This window comes from Parasteatoda tepidariorum, chromosome 8, assembly GCF_043381705.1.
Source record: "Parasteatoda tepidariorum isolate YZ-2023 chromosome 8, CAS_Ptep_4.0, whole genome shotgun sequence".
Classification (NCBI taxonomy): Eukaryota; Metazoa; Arthropoda; class Arachnida; order Araneae; family Theridiidae; genus Parasteatoda; species Parasteatoda tepidariorum.
In genome coordinates, this window is record NC_092211.1 from 32,127,146 (window position 1) to 32,143,354 (window position 16,209).

The 16,209-nt window shown below is 29.8% G+C and overlaps 1 protein-coding gene across 1 annotated transcript in view; it reads right to left on the bottom strand.

Annotated features, from left to right (window-relative positions):
* The window catches only part of LOC107436831 (nose resistant to fluoxetine protein 6), a 29,707-nt gene extending 16,785 nt beyond the window's left edge, over positions 1 to 12,922 (bottom strand). The window contains exons 1-5 of the mRNA XM_043048120.2: positions 12,419 to 12,922; positions 8,068 to 8,225; positions 7,918 to 7,993; positions 4,553 to 4,655; positions 1,077 to 1,276 (exon numbers count right to left, since the gene is read on the bottom strand). Coding sequence (XP_042904054.2) covers positions 1,077 to 1,276; positions 4,553 to 4,655; positions 7,918 to 7,993; positions 8,068 to 8,225; positions 12,419 to 12,848 — 967 coding nt within the window. The 5' untranslated portion in view covers positions 12,849 to 12,922. The remainder of the gene's footprint in view (positions 1 to 1,076; positions 1,277 to 4,552; positions 4,656 to 7,917; positions 7,994 to 8,067; positions 8,226 to 12,418) is intronic.
* Between the last annotated feature and the right edge of the window lie 3,287 nt (positions 12,923 to 16,209).

The following is a 16,209-nucleotide window of genomic DNA, read 5'->3' on the forward strand; positions in this document are numbered from 1 at the left end:
TATATATATATAGAATATATAAATTTTTTTTTAAATATTTCCAATGAGCTGAACAATAAGTTTTTCCCTATGAGCAGACCTAGTGCGTTCTCCAGAGTTGGTATCCACTTTTTCAGTACCGCCACAATGGGTGAGATACCGTTGGTCATGTTAATTTGGACGTTCAGTTTCTGCCACACTAGATGGCAGCACCGAGACTCTATTTGGATGCTAAAGTGCACTAGGAATTCTTATTTTTGCCGGAAATGCCAAGAGCCAATAAGGCACTCCAGGGATCTTTTACATGCCGCATAATCATACGACATGGCCGCTGAGGATTTTCTGCATCCCGAAAATCCGGTGTCTGGGCCGGGGATCGAACCAGCAGACTTGGGCTCAGGAGGCCGAGGACAAACCAACTGCGCCACCCAGCAACACACATATATATAGCATAAACGTTAATTATATTTCCAAAAAAAGAAGTTATAACCTTCGTTTCAGAGTTTACGTTGTCAATACGTCGCTCTATCGCCATAAGCCAAAGGGTATTGCTTAAAAAAATAGCTCACCTGCTCTTGAGGAGAAAATACAGCTGTACACATTAAGCTTAGTAAAGAAAGCAGAAGGAAAAATTTTTTCAAAAATATGAACTTGCTGAAGATAATATGAAAATGAAAATCTTTTTATTTCATGGGGTGTAATCGATCTGCAGATACCTTAATAATCTGAAGTGTCTTCTACCGTGCTGAAAGGTTTCTGCTGCAACCAGCAAAATATCATTTTAAGTAAAATTAATATATCTTTTAATACTGATAACTTACAAGGTTTGAACATTAGTAGTCGTAAACCCTAAATTGGGTCGGTTGTTCAGTGATGGTTATGAAATATTGATAACTGTATCGACTAGTCAACTCACCTTTTAAACTCACATTTAAAGTTAACAATGCTTTTTTGTTTAGCAAAGATATTCTTTCAAAAAATATCCTTTTTTCCAGGCTTTTAGTATTTCGTTCTTCATTAATTTTCATTTACAGAGTGCGGTATTAATGTAAAATTCAATATGTCTATTTAGGTATATAAAATCAGAATTAGTTTACCTCTTAGTTGACTTGGTGATCTTTCAGGTAGTGCAAGTGAATTTAGTGAGGATTCATTTTTTATATTTTCTGTGTCTTCGTCAATCGAAATGCCTTCCATATTAACATTATTTTGCTTGCTTAGTGGCTCAGTGAAATGCTTAAGTGCAGTTACAGAACTTCCCAAGAGCACGAGCAATAAAAATGCTGAGATTATAAATCTGAAAGTAAAAAATGTTAAGCTTACAAGAAAAGAAAATTGAGGTGTATACATTATGAGCATTACGATGTTTGTTACATTGCACAAATTCTTATTTCGAAGTAAAAATAAGAAAGTTTAATGTTTGTGTGAATTTTTAAAAATGGTATTGTCATCTTTCTTTTAGAAAAATGTAAAAAAAATCGAGTATAAAAAGTATTTCATCCGTTAACTTATTGGAATATTTTGCAATTGTTAAGAAATTAAAAAAGAAGTTTAAAAAAAAAAAACTGAAAGGGTAGAGTGCGCTGAATCTGTCTTCGTTAAACTGTTTTATCGTAAAGTGCTAGACTTTTCGCGAAGTTCGTTGGCCTGCTGAAGAGGGGAGCCATCCTCTCTGTAGAGAATCAAAATTGTTATTGCATGTCTTCGAATTATCTTTAGTGATGTTTCGACCGTCAGAATGTACATCTCTGTATCTATGCATCTGTGTATATTAATGTTAAATGAACAATTTCTAATAGAAAACTTTTTTTTTCAAATATAAAATTTTCTTAAAATTGCAAAAATTATTCTTATAAACCTATTTGCTGCATTATGTGTTGATTATAAAAATTAATTAATTAATAAATAAACAAGTTTTACACCTCTGATTTGGAAATTGCGAAAAATTACTTTTGATTCGGCTTTGAAGATAAAAAAGCTTTGTAATAAGTTTTATGTTGCCTTTAATAAAGTTTAGTAGAGTGAGAATAATTAAAAACAATTCACACTGATAAACTAATTTCTGCTAATAAGCTAAGAAATCATTTCCTATCACAAAACACGTGTTTATTCTTTAACAATTTGGTGTGTTTTCTCAGAGCATTTTTGCCGAGGAAAATTATAAAGTCATAGTTAAAAAGCCTTTCACTCGTAGCAAAGCTACATTCTTTTAATTATATGCACAGTGCGCAAAATTAAAGACGGTCAGCCTGAATAACTTTTGATCTAATAGTCGAATCGTTACGGACTAATTCTTAATGGTTCGAATGAGTGACCTCAAATATGCTAATTAATAGTACGTATGATATTTTAAGTTACAAAATCAGACACAAAAACGCACTCTTCTCTGAATAAACATATCGTTTTTCGACAAATTCGGATTTATGACTCCTAGAATATAAGGGATAGCTGCTATCTGGGAATTATGGTTCCAATAGTTTGAGCAGGAAAGAAGTCTATAGTTTGTTAATTTTACTTTCTGCGTATGTCGCCATACCACACGAAGTTTTCAAAGTGAATTGAAAATTTTTTTGTACAGAATTATAAAAATCATTTATCCGAAAATAATTTCATGCAAAAAGAACTTTTAGTAAATATTTAATATTTTATTTAATAATAGTCTAAAATATTTGCCATAAAGGTATATAAATTTTTAGATCTTTTTAACGAATGCAACTTTAAATAGCGAAATATAAAATTTGAGCGGAATCGTACGAATAGTTCCTGAGAAATCAAATTTTAAGTATCCGACTTTTTTTCAAATTCAATTTCTCAGAAACTATTCGACCGATTTTGCTCAAATTTCGTATTTTGCTATGTATAATTACATTCTTTAAATTGATGCAAAAAATTGTATACCCTACAATTAAAAAAATTTTCGACCATTCTTAAATAAAATAATAAATATTTACTGAAAGTTATTTTTTTGCATAAAATTATCTTTGGATAAGCAAATTTTATAATTGTGTGTAAAAAGTTTTCAATTCGCTTAAAAAGTTCGAAATATAGCGAAATAACCGATAGTAAAGGCTTTTTCAAAGTTTGGTCTCTCAGGAACTATATGACCGATTTCGCTCAAGTTTTGTATTTTGCCATTTAAAATTGCATTCTTTAAATTGTAAAAAAATGTGTACCTTACAATTTAAAATTTTTTCGACAATTATGAAATAGAATAACAAATATTTAGTATAACTTATAATTTACATAGAATTTTCTTGGATAAATGAATTTTATAATTGTGTGAAAATTTTTTTAAATTTCTTTTATAAATTCGTGATATAGAGAAATAAGCAAAAAGTAACACCCCCTATATTTTGGGGGTCATAAATCCGTATCCGTCAAAAAAGGTGTGTTTATTCACAGAAAGTACGATTTTGTGCCAGATTTCTTAACTTAAAATATCATCTGCACTAATTAAGAAGCATATTTGAGGTCAACCCCTTTGAATCATTAAGTCCTAGAACTTGAAGATCATTAGATCAAAAGTTATTTACAGTGGCTCGTTTTTTATTTTGCACATTGTTCACATACTTGCAAGTTATACGTTTCTCAAAAACGCTTTCCTTAATGGTTGTAAAATGATATTTTAATTGTCTTTATAAACAGTCTTTACATTCACATATACTCCCCCCCCCACTGCGTGAAACAACTAACGGCATGTAGTAAATCTTCAACGTGTGTTTAAATTATTTAAACGTTTACAATAGTAAAAATAATAATAAATTTAATTTATTAAAACAATAATCAAGTGGTTACTTGATTAATTATAAAAATTAAATTTTATGGAATAGTATTCCATTAAATTTTATTTTTGTTTGGAAGAGTTGGAAGGTAAGTATGTACCACCTTGCCGCAAAAAAGTATCTGGGATTTTTAGTCGGGAAAATAAATTAAATATTTAAAAAAATTTGTTCAAAGTTAATTGGAACGTGTTCAAAGTTAAATTGGAGTGATTTTTCCAAACATATAAAAATCATTAAAACAATACAAATTTAAATTTTTTCGAATTTTTTGTAAGCTTAGACGATTATCTTTTCAAATACTACAAACTTAGATCGCAAACTCTTTTTTTTTTCTCCACATACCTATGATTTTTCTTCTTATTTACTCACTATTTACTTCTAATATATCTTACTTATGTACTCAATTGTGGTTTTCTTCATTTATTTTTTGTCGTCATTTTTTCTGAACTGGAGTTTTTTTCCGCATTGACGAGTTCATAATTGGCATATAGGGTACTAGCTAAAGACTGCCAAGACTTCACCTATCAGTCATAATTGTTTAAAATGTTTAAAAAAAATTACATTATTCACTAAAATATTATTTACAATGAATAATTTACATTACATAATTCACTAAAATATTATAGTACGGTATCTTCAAATAACTGCTTAAAATCATAAAAATGTCCTAAATTTTCAATTCATTAACATTGTAAAAAAAGAACTGCATAACAGAAGCAATAAGACCTTTGTTTTAAGGAGATTCTTTTATGATCAAAATATTTCTAAATGATTTATGAAAGAAAACTTACATTGTTACAATTCCACCATCACTCAGTTTAAGAGAATTGGGTTTGCAACTCAAAGAATTTATTTTATACCCTTTCGTAATTTGCTTCAAAGCAGGCATAAAATCTAACAAAAGAAACAAAAGAAATATTAATTATATAAAATTATAATAATAGTCTTATTATTAATTTAGAGATTTTCTAGAGATTTCTTTATTTACATTTGAAATAATAATAATGATAAAATTAAGAATTTGTGCGTCTGCCTGTTTGTGTGTCTCTTTTTGAACTTTAAAACCGTTTGTGCTAAGGCCATGAAATTTAGGCAATGGGTGAAAGGTGAAATCGATTCGAATCGAAATTTAAGTATGATTTAATCGAAATTTTAGAACGATTTTTAGAATCTTTCGATTCTAAAAATCGTTCTAAAATTTCATTTAGATCGTTCAGGAGAGATGTTTGAGAGAAATTTTTTTTTATTGGCTTTAAACCATTAATATAAAATAAACTGTTGACAATTGTATTTTTCGAACATTTTAAAGATGACATCAGCGATGAAGACTACCTTAAAATTCTCACTAAAAAAAGAAGAGTTTATTGCACGTTCTTCAATTCTTCATTATGTCAGATAAGAATATATATATTATCGGCAAAGTTTGAAATCCGGCATTCTATAGAATGCCTAGGCATTGTATATAATGCCTAAAACTAGCCGGCAATGTATGAAATGATTTATATTTCACAAATTTCCTAGGCATCCTATAGAATGCCAAATGAGAGACCGGTAAAGTATAAAATCTTCTGTGGCCATGCTAGTAAAGGTGATGAAATGGATATTTTGTGCAATATTTGTTTCCAAATTGAAAATAATTGTGACTTAAATGTGTATTTTTTATATGAAAATTTTGTTTCCCTTAATAAGAAAGGCATAAATTATGTTTTGCACAGCTTACATTTTTCTTTACACATTTTGAATAAATTCTTTTTAATGGCACTCTCATTAATTTTCAGAATAACATCTTTATTTTTGAGAAATGCGCATCATTTACATAATAACCTCATCAGGACGTTTTTTTTTCACACTTTGCCTAAATAGCATTTGTCATTCTATAGAATGCCTAGGTATTATATACATATACAATGCCTAGGGAAAGTATCTAAAACTTCTTATATTTCATACCTTGCCTAAAAACATCCGCCCTTATATACTGCCAAGACATTTTATAGAATGCCGGTGCATCATACTTTGCCGGTAATATATACATAGTCCACATGACCAAGTTCACGTGAATAAATTCATGTAAATATGGTTGACTAAGTTGACCGTGATCAACGAAATCCAACATAAATATATTTTTCAATTTTGTATAATGAGCCGCATATTGTTAAAAAAATTAATAAATATCAATCGTTTTTATCAAGCTTTTTGTCTACTAAGTTTCCTGAAATTCTATGACAGTGTTGATAGTGATTGCAATGAAGACAAAAAGTAGTTGTCAAGTTTCAAAATCTCTACCATGCAACACTTAGTTTTTCAAATGCACAGTTGAGTTGGCCTCGAACAACATCATTGAGCCAATCGATACTAAATACAGTTTATCTTTATTTTGATGGAATGGACAGCTAAAAATGTGTTTCGCTTAATCTAAGCCACCAGAAAGGATAATTGGACAAATAAAAAAATTGGAATTATTTAGTTTTATTAATTGTGTTGGTGAATGCATTCCAATTGTGTGTATGATTTAGTATTGTTGCTCATCAGTGATTTATTGATTATACACTTTCTATTCACACCGCACGAAGAAAGTTTGTTCAGCTTGTTAGAAAGAATGAAGTTACTGTTTGGAAATTTCCGACTTAATAAACTACAATCTACTGCCGTCGATGCTGTTCAAACAATAAAAAATCGATTCAATGAAACAGGTAGGAGATATGAAGGTTTAAAAATAAGTAAATGTTTAGTTTAGATTTTTGTTTCTTTTTCTAAGAATATTTCCTTAATAAATTAAAAAATTTCTGAAGTGCAATAGCATTAATTTCCACAAAACCGTTACTAGTCATGCAACCATAAAAATTTAAATTATTCGTGGTACGACCTAATATCTGCGAATCACAGATGTGAGGTCTCACCCTTGCGGTAGCAATAGAACTCTCTACAGGTGCGACTAAAACTTTTTGAAAAAATAAACTTTTTTTTAATTTATTTTAATTCATTCGCAGTGTTAAAAATGGAGTAATCGCATAGCTATCATTCCAATTTATGCAAATTACTCCGTTTATTCTTTGCACTTTTCAATTTCATATGCATTTCTTTTATTATCACTGTTAACAGTTGAATTTTCCCATTTGGAAAATATTGTTAATTTAAATAAAGTAGAAGAAAACGTATCCGAGTACAGGCCGGCTCATCATCTATTTTTGCACCAAAGAGCTAACATAAGCAGAATACTAACATAACGTTAACTTGCGAACTTTTTTGCTCCAATATTGCTTGATAGGTCAGCTCTGATAGTATAGGAGCCTTACTAATAATAAAGCTAACAAATGATGCAATTTAGTATTTGCATCGCAAAAAAAGTGAGGTGATTATGCCTAAAAATGTAGTTTAAATTAGATTAAATTGGATATCTATAAGTGATGCCATGCTTGTGTTGAATCTGATGGATTTCTAAATCGACAAATGTCACGATTTACTGACGATGACGTCACTTGCAAATATCCGATTGATTACTTGCAACTCGAGAAGAAGTGAAGTAATTATGTTTAAATCATGCGATTTAACTGGATACCAGTAAGCGACGTCAAACGAGTTTGGAGAACCTGATTGGCTTTTGATTTGTCAAATGCCACGATTTACCTACGATGACGTTACTTGCAGATGTCCGATGGGATACTAGCAACTCGAGAAGAAGTGAAGTGATTGTGCCTAACCGTATGATTCAAATCAAATTTAACTGGATACTTGCAAGCGACTTCGATTGGCTGGTGCGTCGAACTAGATTGGATNGTACTAGCAACCCGATATGATACTAGCAACTCGAGAAGAAGTGAAGTGATTGTGCCTAACCGTATGATTCAAATCAAATATAACTGGATACTTGTAAGCGACTTCGATTGGCTGGTGTGTCGAACTCGATTGGATTCTAAATCGACAAATGCCATGATTTTTTGACGTGCAGATGATTAGATTCTTTCAACTGGAGAAGTGGTTATGCCTAACCATGTTATTTAAATCAGATTTAACTGGATACCTGTAAGCGACGTCACGCGAGTATGTCGAACTTGATTGGCTTCCGATTCCGCAAATGCCACGACTTACCAACGATGAAGTCACCAGCAGGTGTATAATTATAATTATGATGAGATCCAAATGAATATTAGTCACTTACTTGATATATTAAAATCAGATGGATTACAGGTGTCAGGTAGACATATGCCAAGAGTCACAGGCATTGGTAGAAGATCCTGGAAAATATTGTTGCACAGTATAGAGATCTCATATGAAACTTATACTAAAGTATTAATTAATAAACTTTTACCACAGACAACTTCAAGCTGCAATATTTCCCATGAAAATTCCCGGCGTCACTGTTCTTTTTCTTCGGAGCATACACACTTTTACACTCATCGAAATCCCCGAGAAATTTTAAATTTCCCTCTAAAATTCCAGTTTCTGGTTTTCCAAATGCATCAAGTACTAAAATATACGAAATCGCTTTGTTAAACACGTTGAGTACATTACAAATATTAAGATATTTTTTGCTACGCAGGGGGTGGACAAAACAATATAAACACTTCCATAATATTGCTTTTTTCATATTTGTCAAGAAAACCTTAAAGAATCATTTTATAACTTCAGAAGTATTTCGATCATGCGATTGCTTATACTTGTCAATGAAAAAAATTTTTGTTTTAAAGGTTAGAGGGAGCAATAATAAATAACAAACAGAAAATAGTGTTTTTGAACACCCTATGTCAAAAAAGTAAGCAATAAATTTGTAGCTTGTAACAATTACTTTGGTCATTATATGAAATAATTGTACAAAATTTCGTAAGTCTAGATTAAATATTCACGCAGATATGGACATTCTTATAAAAAAAAATTATTTTTTTTGTCGTACATTTTCTTTGTTATAACTTTAAAAATATTCAATGGAATTAATATTTTTTTCTCATAATTTTGTAGTGAAGCGTAATTGGCAATTATTGAAAAAAACCCGATTTGAATGTCTTGAAAGTTTANACGGTATTCAAAAGCAAAAATTAACACGTTGAATGCCATGGGGGGTCACCGGTGACCGGCACTAAGTTTGTTCGTAGCTCCACCGGGTCATTGGTGACCTCAGTGAATTAAATGTGTCACGAATGATTACAAAAATTAACTGTTTTGTTCTAAATAATATTTCATCAAAATATGCAACGCATATTAGAAAATCATTTTGACCAGTCGGGCAAGACATGTAAAATTAGCGTGGCATTCAGCGTGTTAATGGGAAAGTGGTACTAATTCGTTTAGGAAAAACATAAAAAATTGGCACCAATTATGCTTAATTAATTAAGGTAATGTATGCATATTGAAATAAAAGAAATAAGCAATATGCTAGAAAACGAAAGAAATGGAGTAAAGGTATTTGTCTAAAACAACAGAAATAAATCGTCATACTATCATTGACGACAATGATGATTAATTAATGTTGGTAATATGTATTAATTGAAATAAAAGTAAACTAACTTCTGAACTCAAAAGCAAAAATAAGTAGAAAAAATACTTATTCGCGTTATGGGTAACCATTAAAAAAATCTGCATATTATTATTGACACTAAAGCTCAATTAATGGCGTTAATGGAAGTAAAATACAATAAGCTATGTGCTCAAGAGCCAAGCTCGTGAAAGAAAGATTAATGGGAAATTTATTTAAGAAAACCGTAAAAAAATTCCCATTCACAGATGACGCTTAATTCATATGTATCACTGACGGTAATATGTACTACTGGTATTATGGTAATTGGCGAATTGGCTCTGATAAGAATTCTACAACGGCTTTTCCGCAGTTTCAGAAAATATTTTTTCCAGTGGTATTAATATCCAGTGTATTAATATTTTAAAGAATTAGAAATCAATAAAAATTTTTCCACCACTACTTATAAATATTTTAACAGTAAATTAAAAGTCAGATAGAGAAATGATCAGACTCCAAAATCCTTATAAAGTTCGAATGTATATTTTTTTTTAAAAAATTCGGCTTTAGTTGGCTGCCACTGACAAATATGTATAAACTCAAATGCCGAAGGGCTATATAACAAGTACCAAATATACTTATATAGGTATAAAATATTATATTGATATATTTGATGATTTTTAAAACTGCACCAAACAGTTTTAATACCTATACTTTGGAATTAAGTGCTTAATTTAAGGGGAATTTTAACTATCATGAATCGGCCATGAGCAATAGCATCATGCCAAGAGATGTTAAATGCATTTCCTCTTTATTCAATGGTATGAATTACAAACAACGAGCTTTTCTTGCTTCATTAACATAAAGCCACCGAAGATAACAACATATGACATTAAATTAAAAAATTGAAATTATTTCAGCTGTATTAATTGAAAAACTTAGTGAAAGAAACAGGTTAGTGACATTTTCAGAACTAAAAAAAAAAAGTTGCATCTGAACTATTTTATTACCAATCTATTAGAAAGCGGGACAACTATTTCTTTGTTTTTATTTATTTACCATGACCTAATTTGTAATAAAAATCATGCAAGAGTGCTGAAAACTGATGTAATTAGTTATGTTAAAATTTAAGTGAAGGCAAAAACAGTTCTGTTACATTAAACATACCCGTATTTATTCAACCACTTTTTTTTAAATCTCGTTAACTCTGATTCATTAGTTCCCCATAAAATATCACTTATCTGGTTCTTCCAAGTTCTTTAATTGCGTCGGTGTATGATTTTCAGTTTGATTTCATGATTTCGTAGTGTTTCTCAATACTGATTTATTTTTTTTCTTATTTATTTTTAAATATTCCTGTGAGAAGAACAGGTATTCAACTAGTTTTGTATAAAACAAAATTAAATAACAAACGATAGTACCTTACAATATACGTATATGCACCTAAATATAATTGTAAAAGGAAAGATAATATGCTAGAGAAAAGATACTTTTCTGGGGAATGATCCCCAATAATACTAGTGTCATTTTTAATAAATCTAGTTTAATAGTAAGAAATGGAATTTGTAGAAAACCCCTTATCATTTTAAGCTTTATCTTAAAAAATACGAAAACTACTTAGAAAATTGCTTAAAACTTTTTAAATTTTTAAGATATTCAAATCGAATTTTTTTTTATTTGTAGCCAAATGTAAATTTTTCACTTTCATGCGAAGTATAAAAGAACTACTTTAATTACTCATATCATGCGCAGTCTTACGCAAATTTTTCCCAAATTTAAAAGTAATAATTTCGCAATTAATTTCAAATTGTTCAAGAAATTTTGTTTAATTTTATTGAACATTCTTTAAGTTATATCAAAACCACATGACAAAAAAATTAGTTTCCAATAAGTTCATAAGTTATGGTTCACGAAAATTTGTGCAATTATTACATATAATGACCAAAATAATTGCTACAAGTTAAATTTGTCGCTATATTTTTTGTCATAGGGTGTTTAAAAACTCTATTTCTTGTTTTTAATTTATTGCCGGTTCCTCAAACCTCCAAAAAGTTTAAACTTCATTGATAAGTACGAAGAAGCGCATATACTAAACACTTCCAAATTCATAAAATGATTCTGTAAAATGATTTTTTGAGAAACGTCATAAAATGTGGTAGTATAGGTAGTGTTTCCATTATTTTGTCCATAAATCTGCACTGACATAAGACTGTTTCTCTAGGCCAGGAGTATCAATTGTCAATCAGATGCAAGAATTGTATCCTGGCCTTCTTCTAGGCCAGGATACAATTCTTGCATCTGATGTAATTAGATTTGCGGCATGTAGCTCCAAAATTCTCCAAAATAGTAGTATCGAAAGATGTTCGAGTTTATTATCAAGAGAAAATTCTCTCAAATTTCACTTCTGAAAATTTGCGCGTCTGAATCAAGTCTATTGTATCAAGTTACACTTTTCTTAAACAAAAAAATTACACCAAAGGTTGTATAAATTATCTATCACCTAATTAAGTACTTTAGAAACAAAACAAACTTATACCAGGTTATAGTTTCCGACTAGAAATAACTTTTTAGCAAGCAAATTCAGTATTAATAAAAAATTAGCAATTTGTTTGACTTATAGTGATGTTAATATCATGATAAAAGTACCAAGAATTTTTCTGTTTTGTTTTTGAAAGCTAATTATTTAATGAAATATATGGTTAGTTAGCATTTTTTTCGTATGAATAAAATACACTTTGAATTGTTAATATTAATTTTAAAAGAAAGTAAAACAGATATAGGCTATTGTTCTGAGATTCCACCAGTACCAGTTGTATATCACTTGTAGACGTTTTTTAAGTAATCGATCATTAATTAAAAAACCATTAAAATCATTAAGAATAATGAGTAAAAATTAGGTGTGGACAATAAGTAAATTAAAATTGAATATGACAATGATTAAAAATGTATCCTTTTACTCATTTTGGGAAAAATAATAGCTTACATAATTGGATAATTTTTTGGCATCCCTAGCAAAAATGTCTCTGTAAGAAAAAACTTGAAAAGAGAAATAATAAATTTTTAATATCCATGTGTAACAAAGCAAATGTGTACTAAAAACTTATTCAATTAGGATTTGCAAAATTATACCAATTTATATTGTAAAGAAAAATATCTATTTCAAAAACACTTATTCCCAATTTTGAAGATAAAACAAAACAAAAGCACTTACTTTTCAAAGCCCAAGAATTTTGAATATCCTTGAAATTAATATTTTCTTTTACATACTTCAAATCTCGGTCACAGCTGCTGTTTGGAGATGCAGCAAAAATATTATTCATAAGAAGAGAAATAATAGTTTGATAGTCAATCAACTTAAGGTAATCTTGGAAATCAGTTCCGATCAAAAATCTTTCTTCTTTTTTCTGTGCTTGGTTTGCATTGATAGTCTTGTCACGAATACGTTGTCGAACGTCATCAAATTTAATGATATTATCTGGAGCTGTTGCACCCAAACTGTAATTTATGCTTCCCAAAACATAAACATACAGCAAAATGATTCCGGCTGCAGTATATTTCATAGTTGTAGTCTTGAATATTACTTTTAATATAGATTCCAACAGAAAGTAGCAATTTTTACTTTCAGAAAATATCTTCTTCATAACAAAAACAATTTAGTGTAGGAACAATACTATTATCTGATAAGTTATCTAAACTGAACTTAATCATTATTACGTAACTGAGAAAAGTGAATAAAAGAGGTGTATTTTATGAATTATTGCAAAACATTCGATCTATTTTTAAACTAAATTCTCTATTTTAAAATTCGTTAAATCCGCCTACGCTGCTTTAGGCGTTCAACATTTGACATTTTGTTTTGCTGCGCAAAAACAGCATGACTTAGAAGTTTGAAATTCCAGTTTGTTCGAAATTCATTGTAATTTTAAATGCCTTCTTGCGAATTGTTTCCCATTTTTTTTCTACGATACATTTTGTTTTGCCTCGCAAAACGCTATAAAACTTAGAAACTTAAAATTACGAAGGTGCGTTAAAAACGTATAAAGGCGTTTGATAGCGTTAAGTATATAAATAAGGATTTGATTATTAGTTCGAGATTTAACAGTAAAAAAATTTTGGTTGATCTACTGCTTGCTGAACTGCAATTACAGAGTTGAAATTTTACGTGCCATTTTAATACATTGACGTGTCACCATTTTAAGTTTATATAAACTTAATGAGAATTTTTCTCCTAATGAGAATTTCCAAATTCCAATTCCTTAAAATGTTATTGCTGTTTTAAATGTCTTTTTTTTACTGTCATAATAATTATCTATTTATTGTTGTATAAAAATTTTATCTCACGCAATCTTCATTTTATAAACTCGAGCTTGACTTGATATCGAGACATAAAAAATGAATCTATACAGAATAAGATAAAGATAAGATGTTGCCAGGTATACATCTTAACACTTATATCGAAATTTTTAAAAACATATTAAGACTGAAAAGAGTTAAAACTGTATCCAATGCGAATTATTATGTGATATAAGGTTATCGTTATATTGCTAATAAGTAAAATTACTCCGCATTTATTGTTTCTTATTGCGTCACATCCTGTATTCCTTACCTTAAATGTTTGTTTTCAAATGCAGTAGATAATTTTTCAAATCCAGGTATTCTTTTATTCAGAGGGGTTGGTGAGTGGAGCGAACAGGCTATGCCATGCGATATCATACCTGGATTCTTGCCCCAAAATTATTTCTGCATTGAGCCCTCTTTATAACACATGAATGGGTTTAATTCTGCAATCTAATATAATAAGATGAATATATAAAATATAAATCACGGAAGTTTCTATTTCTCACTTTTTTGAAATTTATTCAGAAATATTTTTTTCGAGAAAATTAACATTTTTATCAATCTAATTAAATGACATTTCCGCTCATAATATTAAATTTTTGAAGAGTAGAGGAGAGTGGGGTCAATTGTAACTTTTTTTACTTAACTATTTTTAGCTAACAAAAAATCCAATATATTATTAGTATTAATTGACAGACCAGTAAAGTAGACTACCCTCTACTAGAAAAAAAATACCTTATTTTAAATGTTATTATATTAGTAATTAACAATTTTCGACAGTCGTGCACTTGTTACAATTGTCCCCACTTACGGGGTCAATTGTAACAGTTCATAAATTCAACTAAAACATAGTGAATTATACATATTATAGTTGTGATATATTTTCTTATTGATCGAAATAGTAGTGATATTTTAGGAGTAAAAATAATAATGGGCATAGACCTAAAGGGTTAAACTTTTAACTTTAAGGGGTTAAAAATTTTAATTTATGCTGTGAAAGGTGAGAAATAAAATAATGCACATGCAACATAATATAAATGATATAGGAAACTATTGGCGGTTCTTAAAGAGTTTAGTAATGGTTTGTAAACATAAGATTATTTATTTTCAGCTGTTACAATCGTCCCTTTACTTATTGTTACAATCGGCCCCAAGGCGCCATTTCAGCTTCATTTGTTAAAAACAACGCTAGTTAATTAACAAAACTAATCTTATTTTTTTTGAAATGTTAATTAAAGTGTCCACTTACATATACGGTTAATAATTTTTATTTGTTTAAACAAAATTACTTTGTTACAATATAGTATTCTAATACCAAAAAAGTACTTACGTAGCGTGAAAATATCTTTTGTGATGTAACTCTTTCAAAAGTACATAAAAATGGTTGTCAGCAGGGGCGTGCATGTAGATTTATTAAATACACCTTGTGCGCCACCTAGGAACCAAATCTAGAACCCGACACTCGAAATTTTTGCTCTGTTACACTCGTACCCTGTTACAATTGACCCCACTCTCCCCTACTCTATCTTGTTCTTTTCAAATCCTTAGCATAAGTAACTCAACATTTCAGCTGATTTTAATGATATTTGTTTTATGCAACTAAATAAATCTTATAATGCAATACCTTTTTTTATTTTTGCTGATAAATTCTAAAATTTGTTCTGAGATTTGAATTCATGCAATTAGAATAACTAAACCATACAGTGAACGGAGGTAATTTTCTTCAAAAATTCAAGTTTTGGGGCACTTAGAATTCAGTTAGCATTGAGGAAATAAAGTATTCACGTGACAAGCTTCTTCGCACTTTTCTATTGCGAATTTCTAAGTGGTTAAGTCATTAAGTCTTCATTGTGAAAAACTGGGTTCAGATCACCGACTGGGTTCAGATCAATCCAGATTTTGATAGTTTAGTTTCAACTTGTCTACGAAGTATTACTAGTCTGGAAGGAGCTATGCTGTACCACATTGTCATCATCGGGATGTTGTGTGTGTGTTTTTACTACTTTCATTTCTAAGTTACCCTCATTGTTCAGTTATTTCTATTGTGAATTATTCATTAGTCTTATCTAAACTATCAAATAAAACTGCTATCAAATAACCCATTTTCTATCAATAACAGACCAAAAATGTAATTATTAAAATTTTTTGTCAGGTTTTCATTTTATTATTATTAGAAAAATTTTTCTCCATTATTTATTTTTCATTATTTTTACATCTACGTGAAAAATGATGTATAAAATAAGTACTGTTAGAGTAAAATTTAAACTGGTTTGATAAATGTAGAACATAATTGAAATTTCCAAAGGTTAAACTATATTTAGCTTTATATTTAAGATAGTGTATTGATTTTTCAGATAAACTGCGTTTTTATTTTCGATTATATTTAAATTAAATTCCAGGCTCCAGTAATGGTATGTCTAAATCAGCTAATGGTAGTCAATATCGAAGATTACCGATTAGAGCAAAATACTCTTGAAAAGGACCGGGATAGCCTCGGTAGGGCGCTGAGACCATGTCCGAGAGTTCGTGGGTTCGAACCCCGCCGGCCGAAGACTCCCCGTGTAGTAAAGTGACTGATGCACGTTAAATCTGTCGAGTCACAAAAGTCCTCCATGTTCCCATAACAAATCAATACCTCTGGGGGTATTGGATTGCAGATCAATC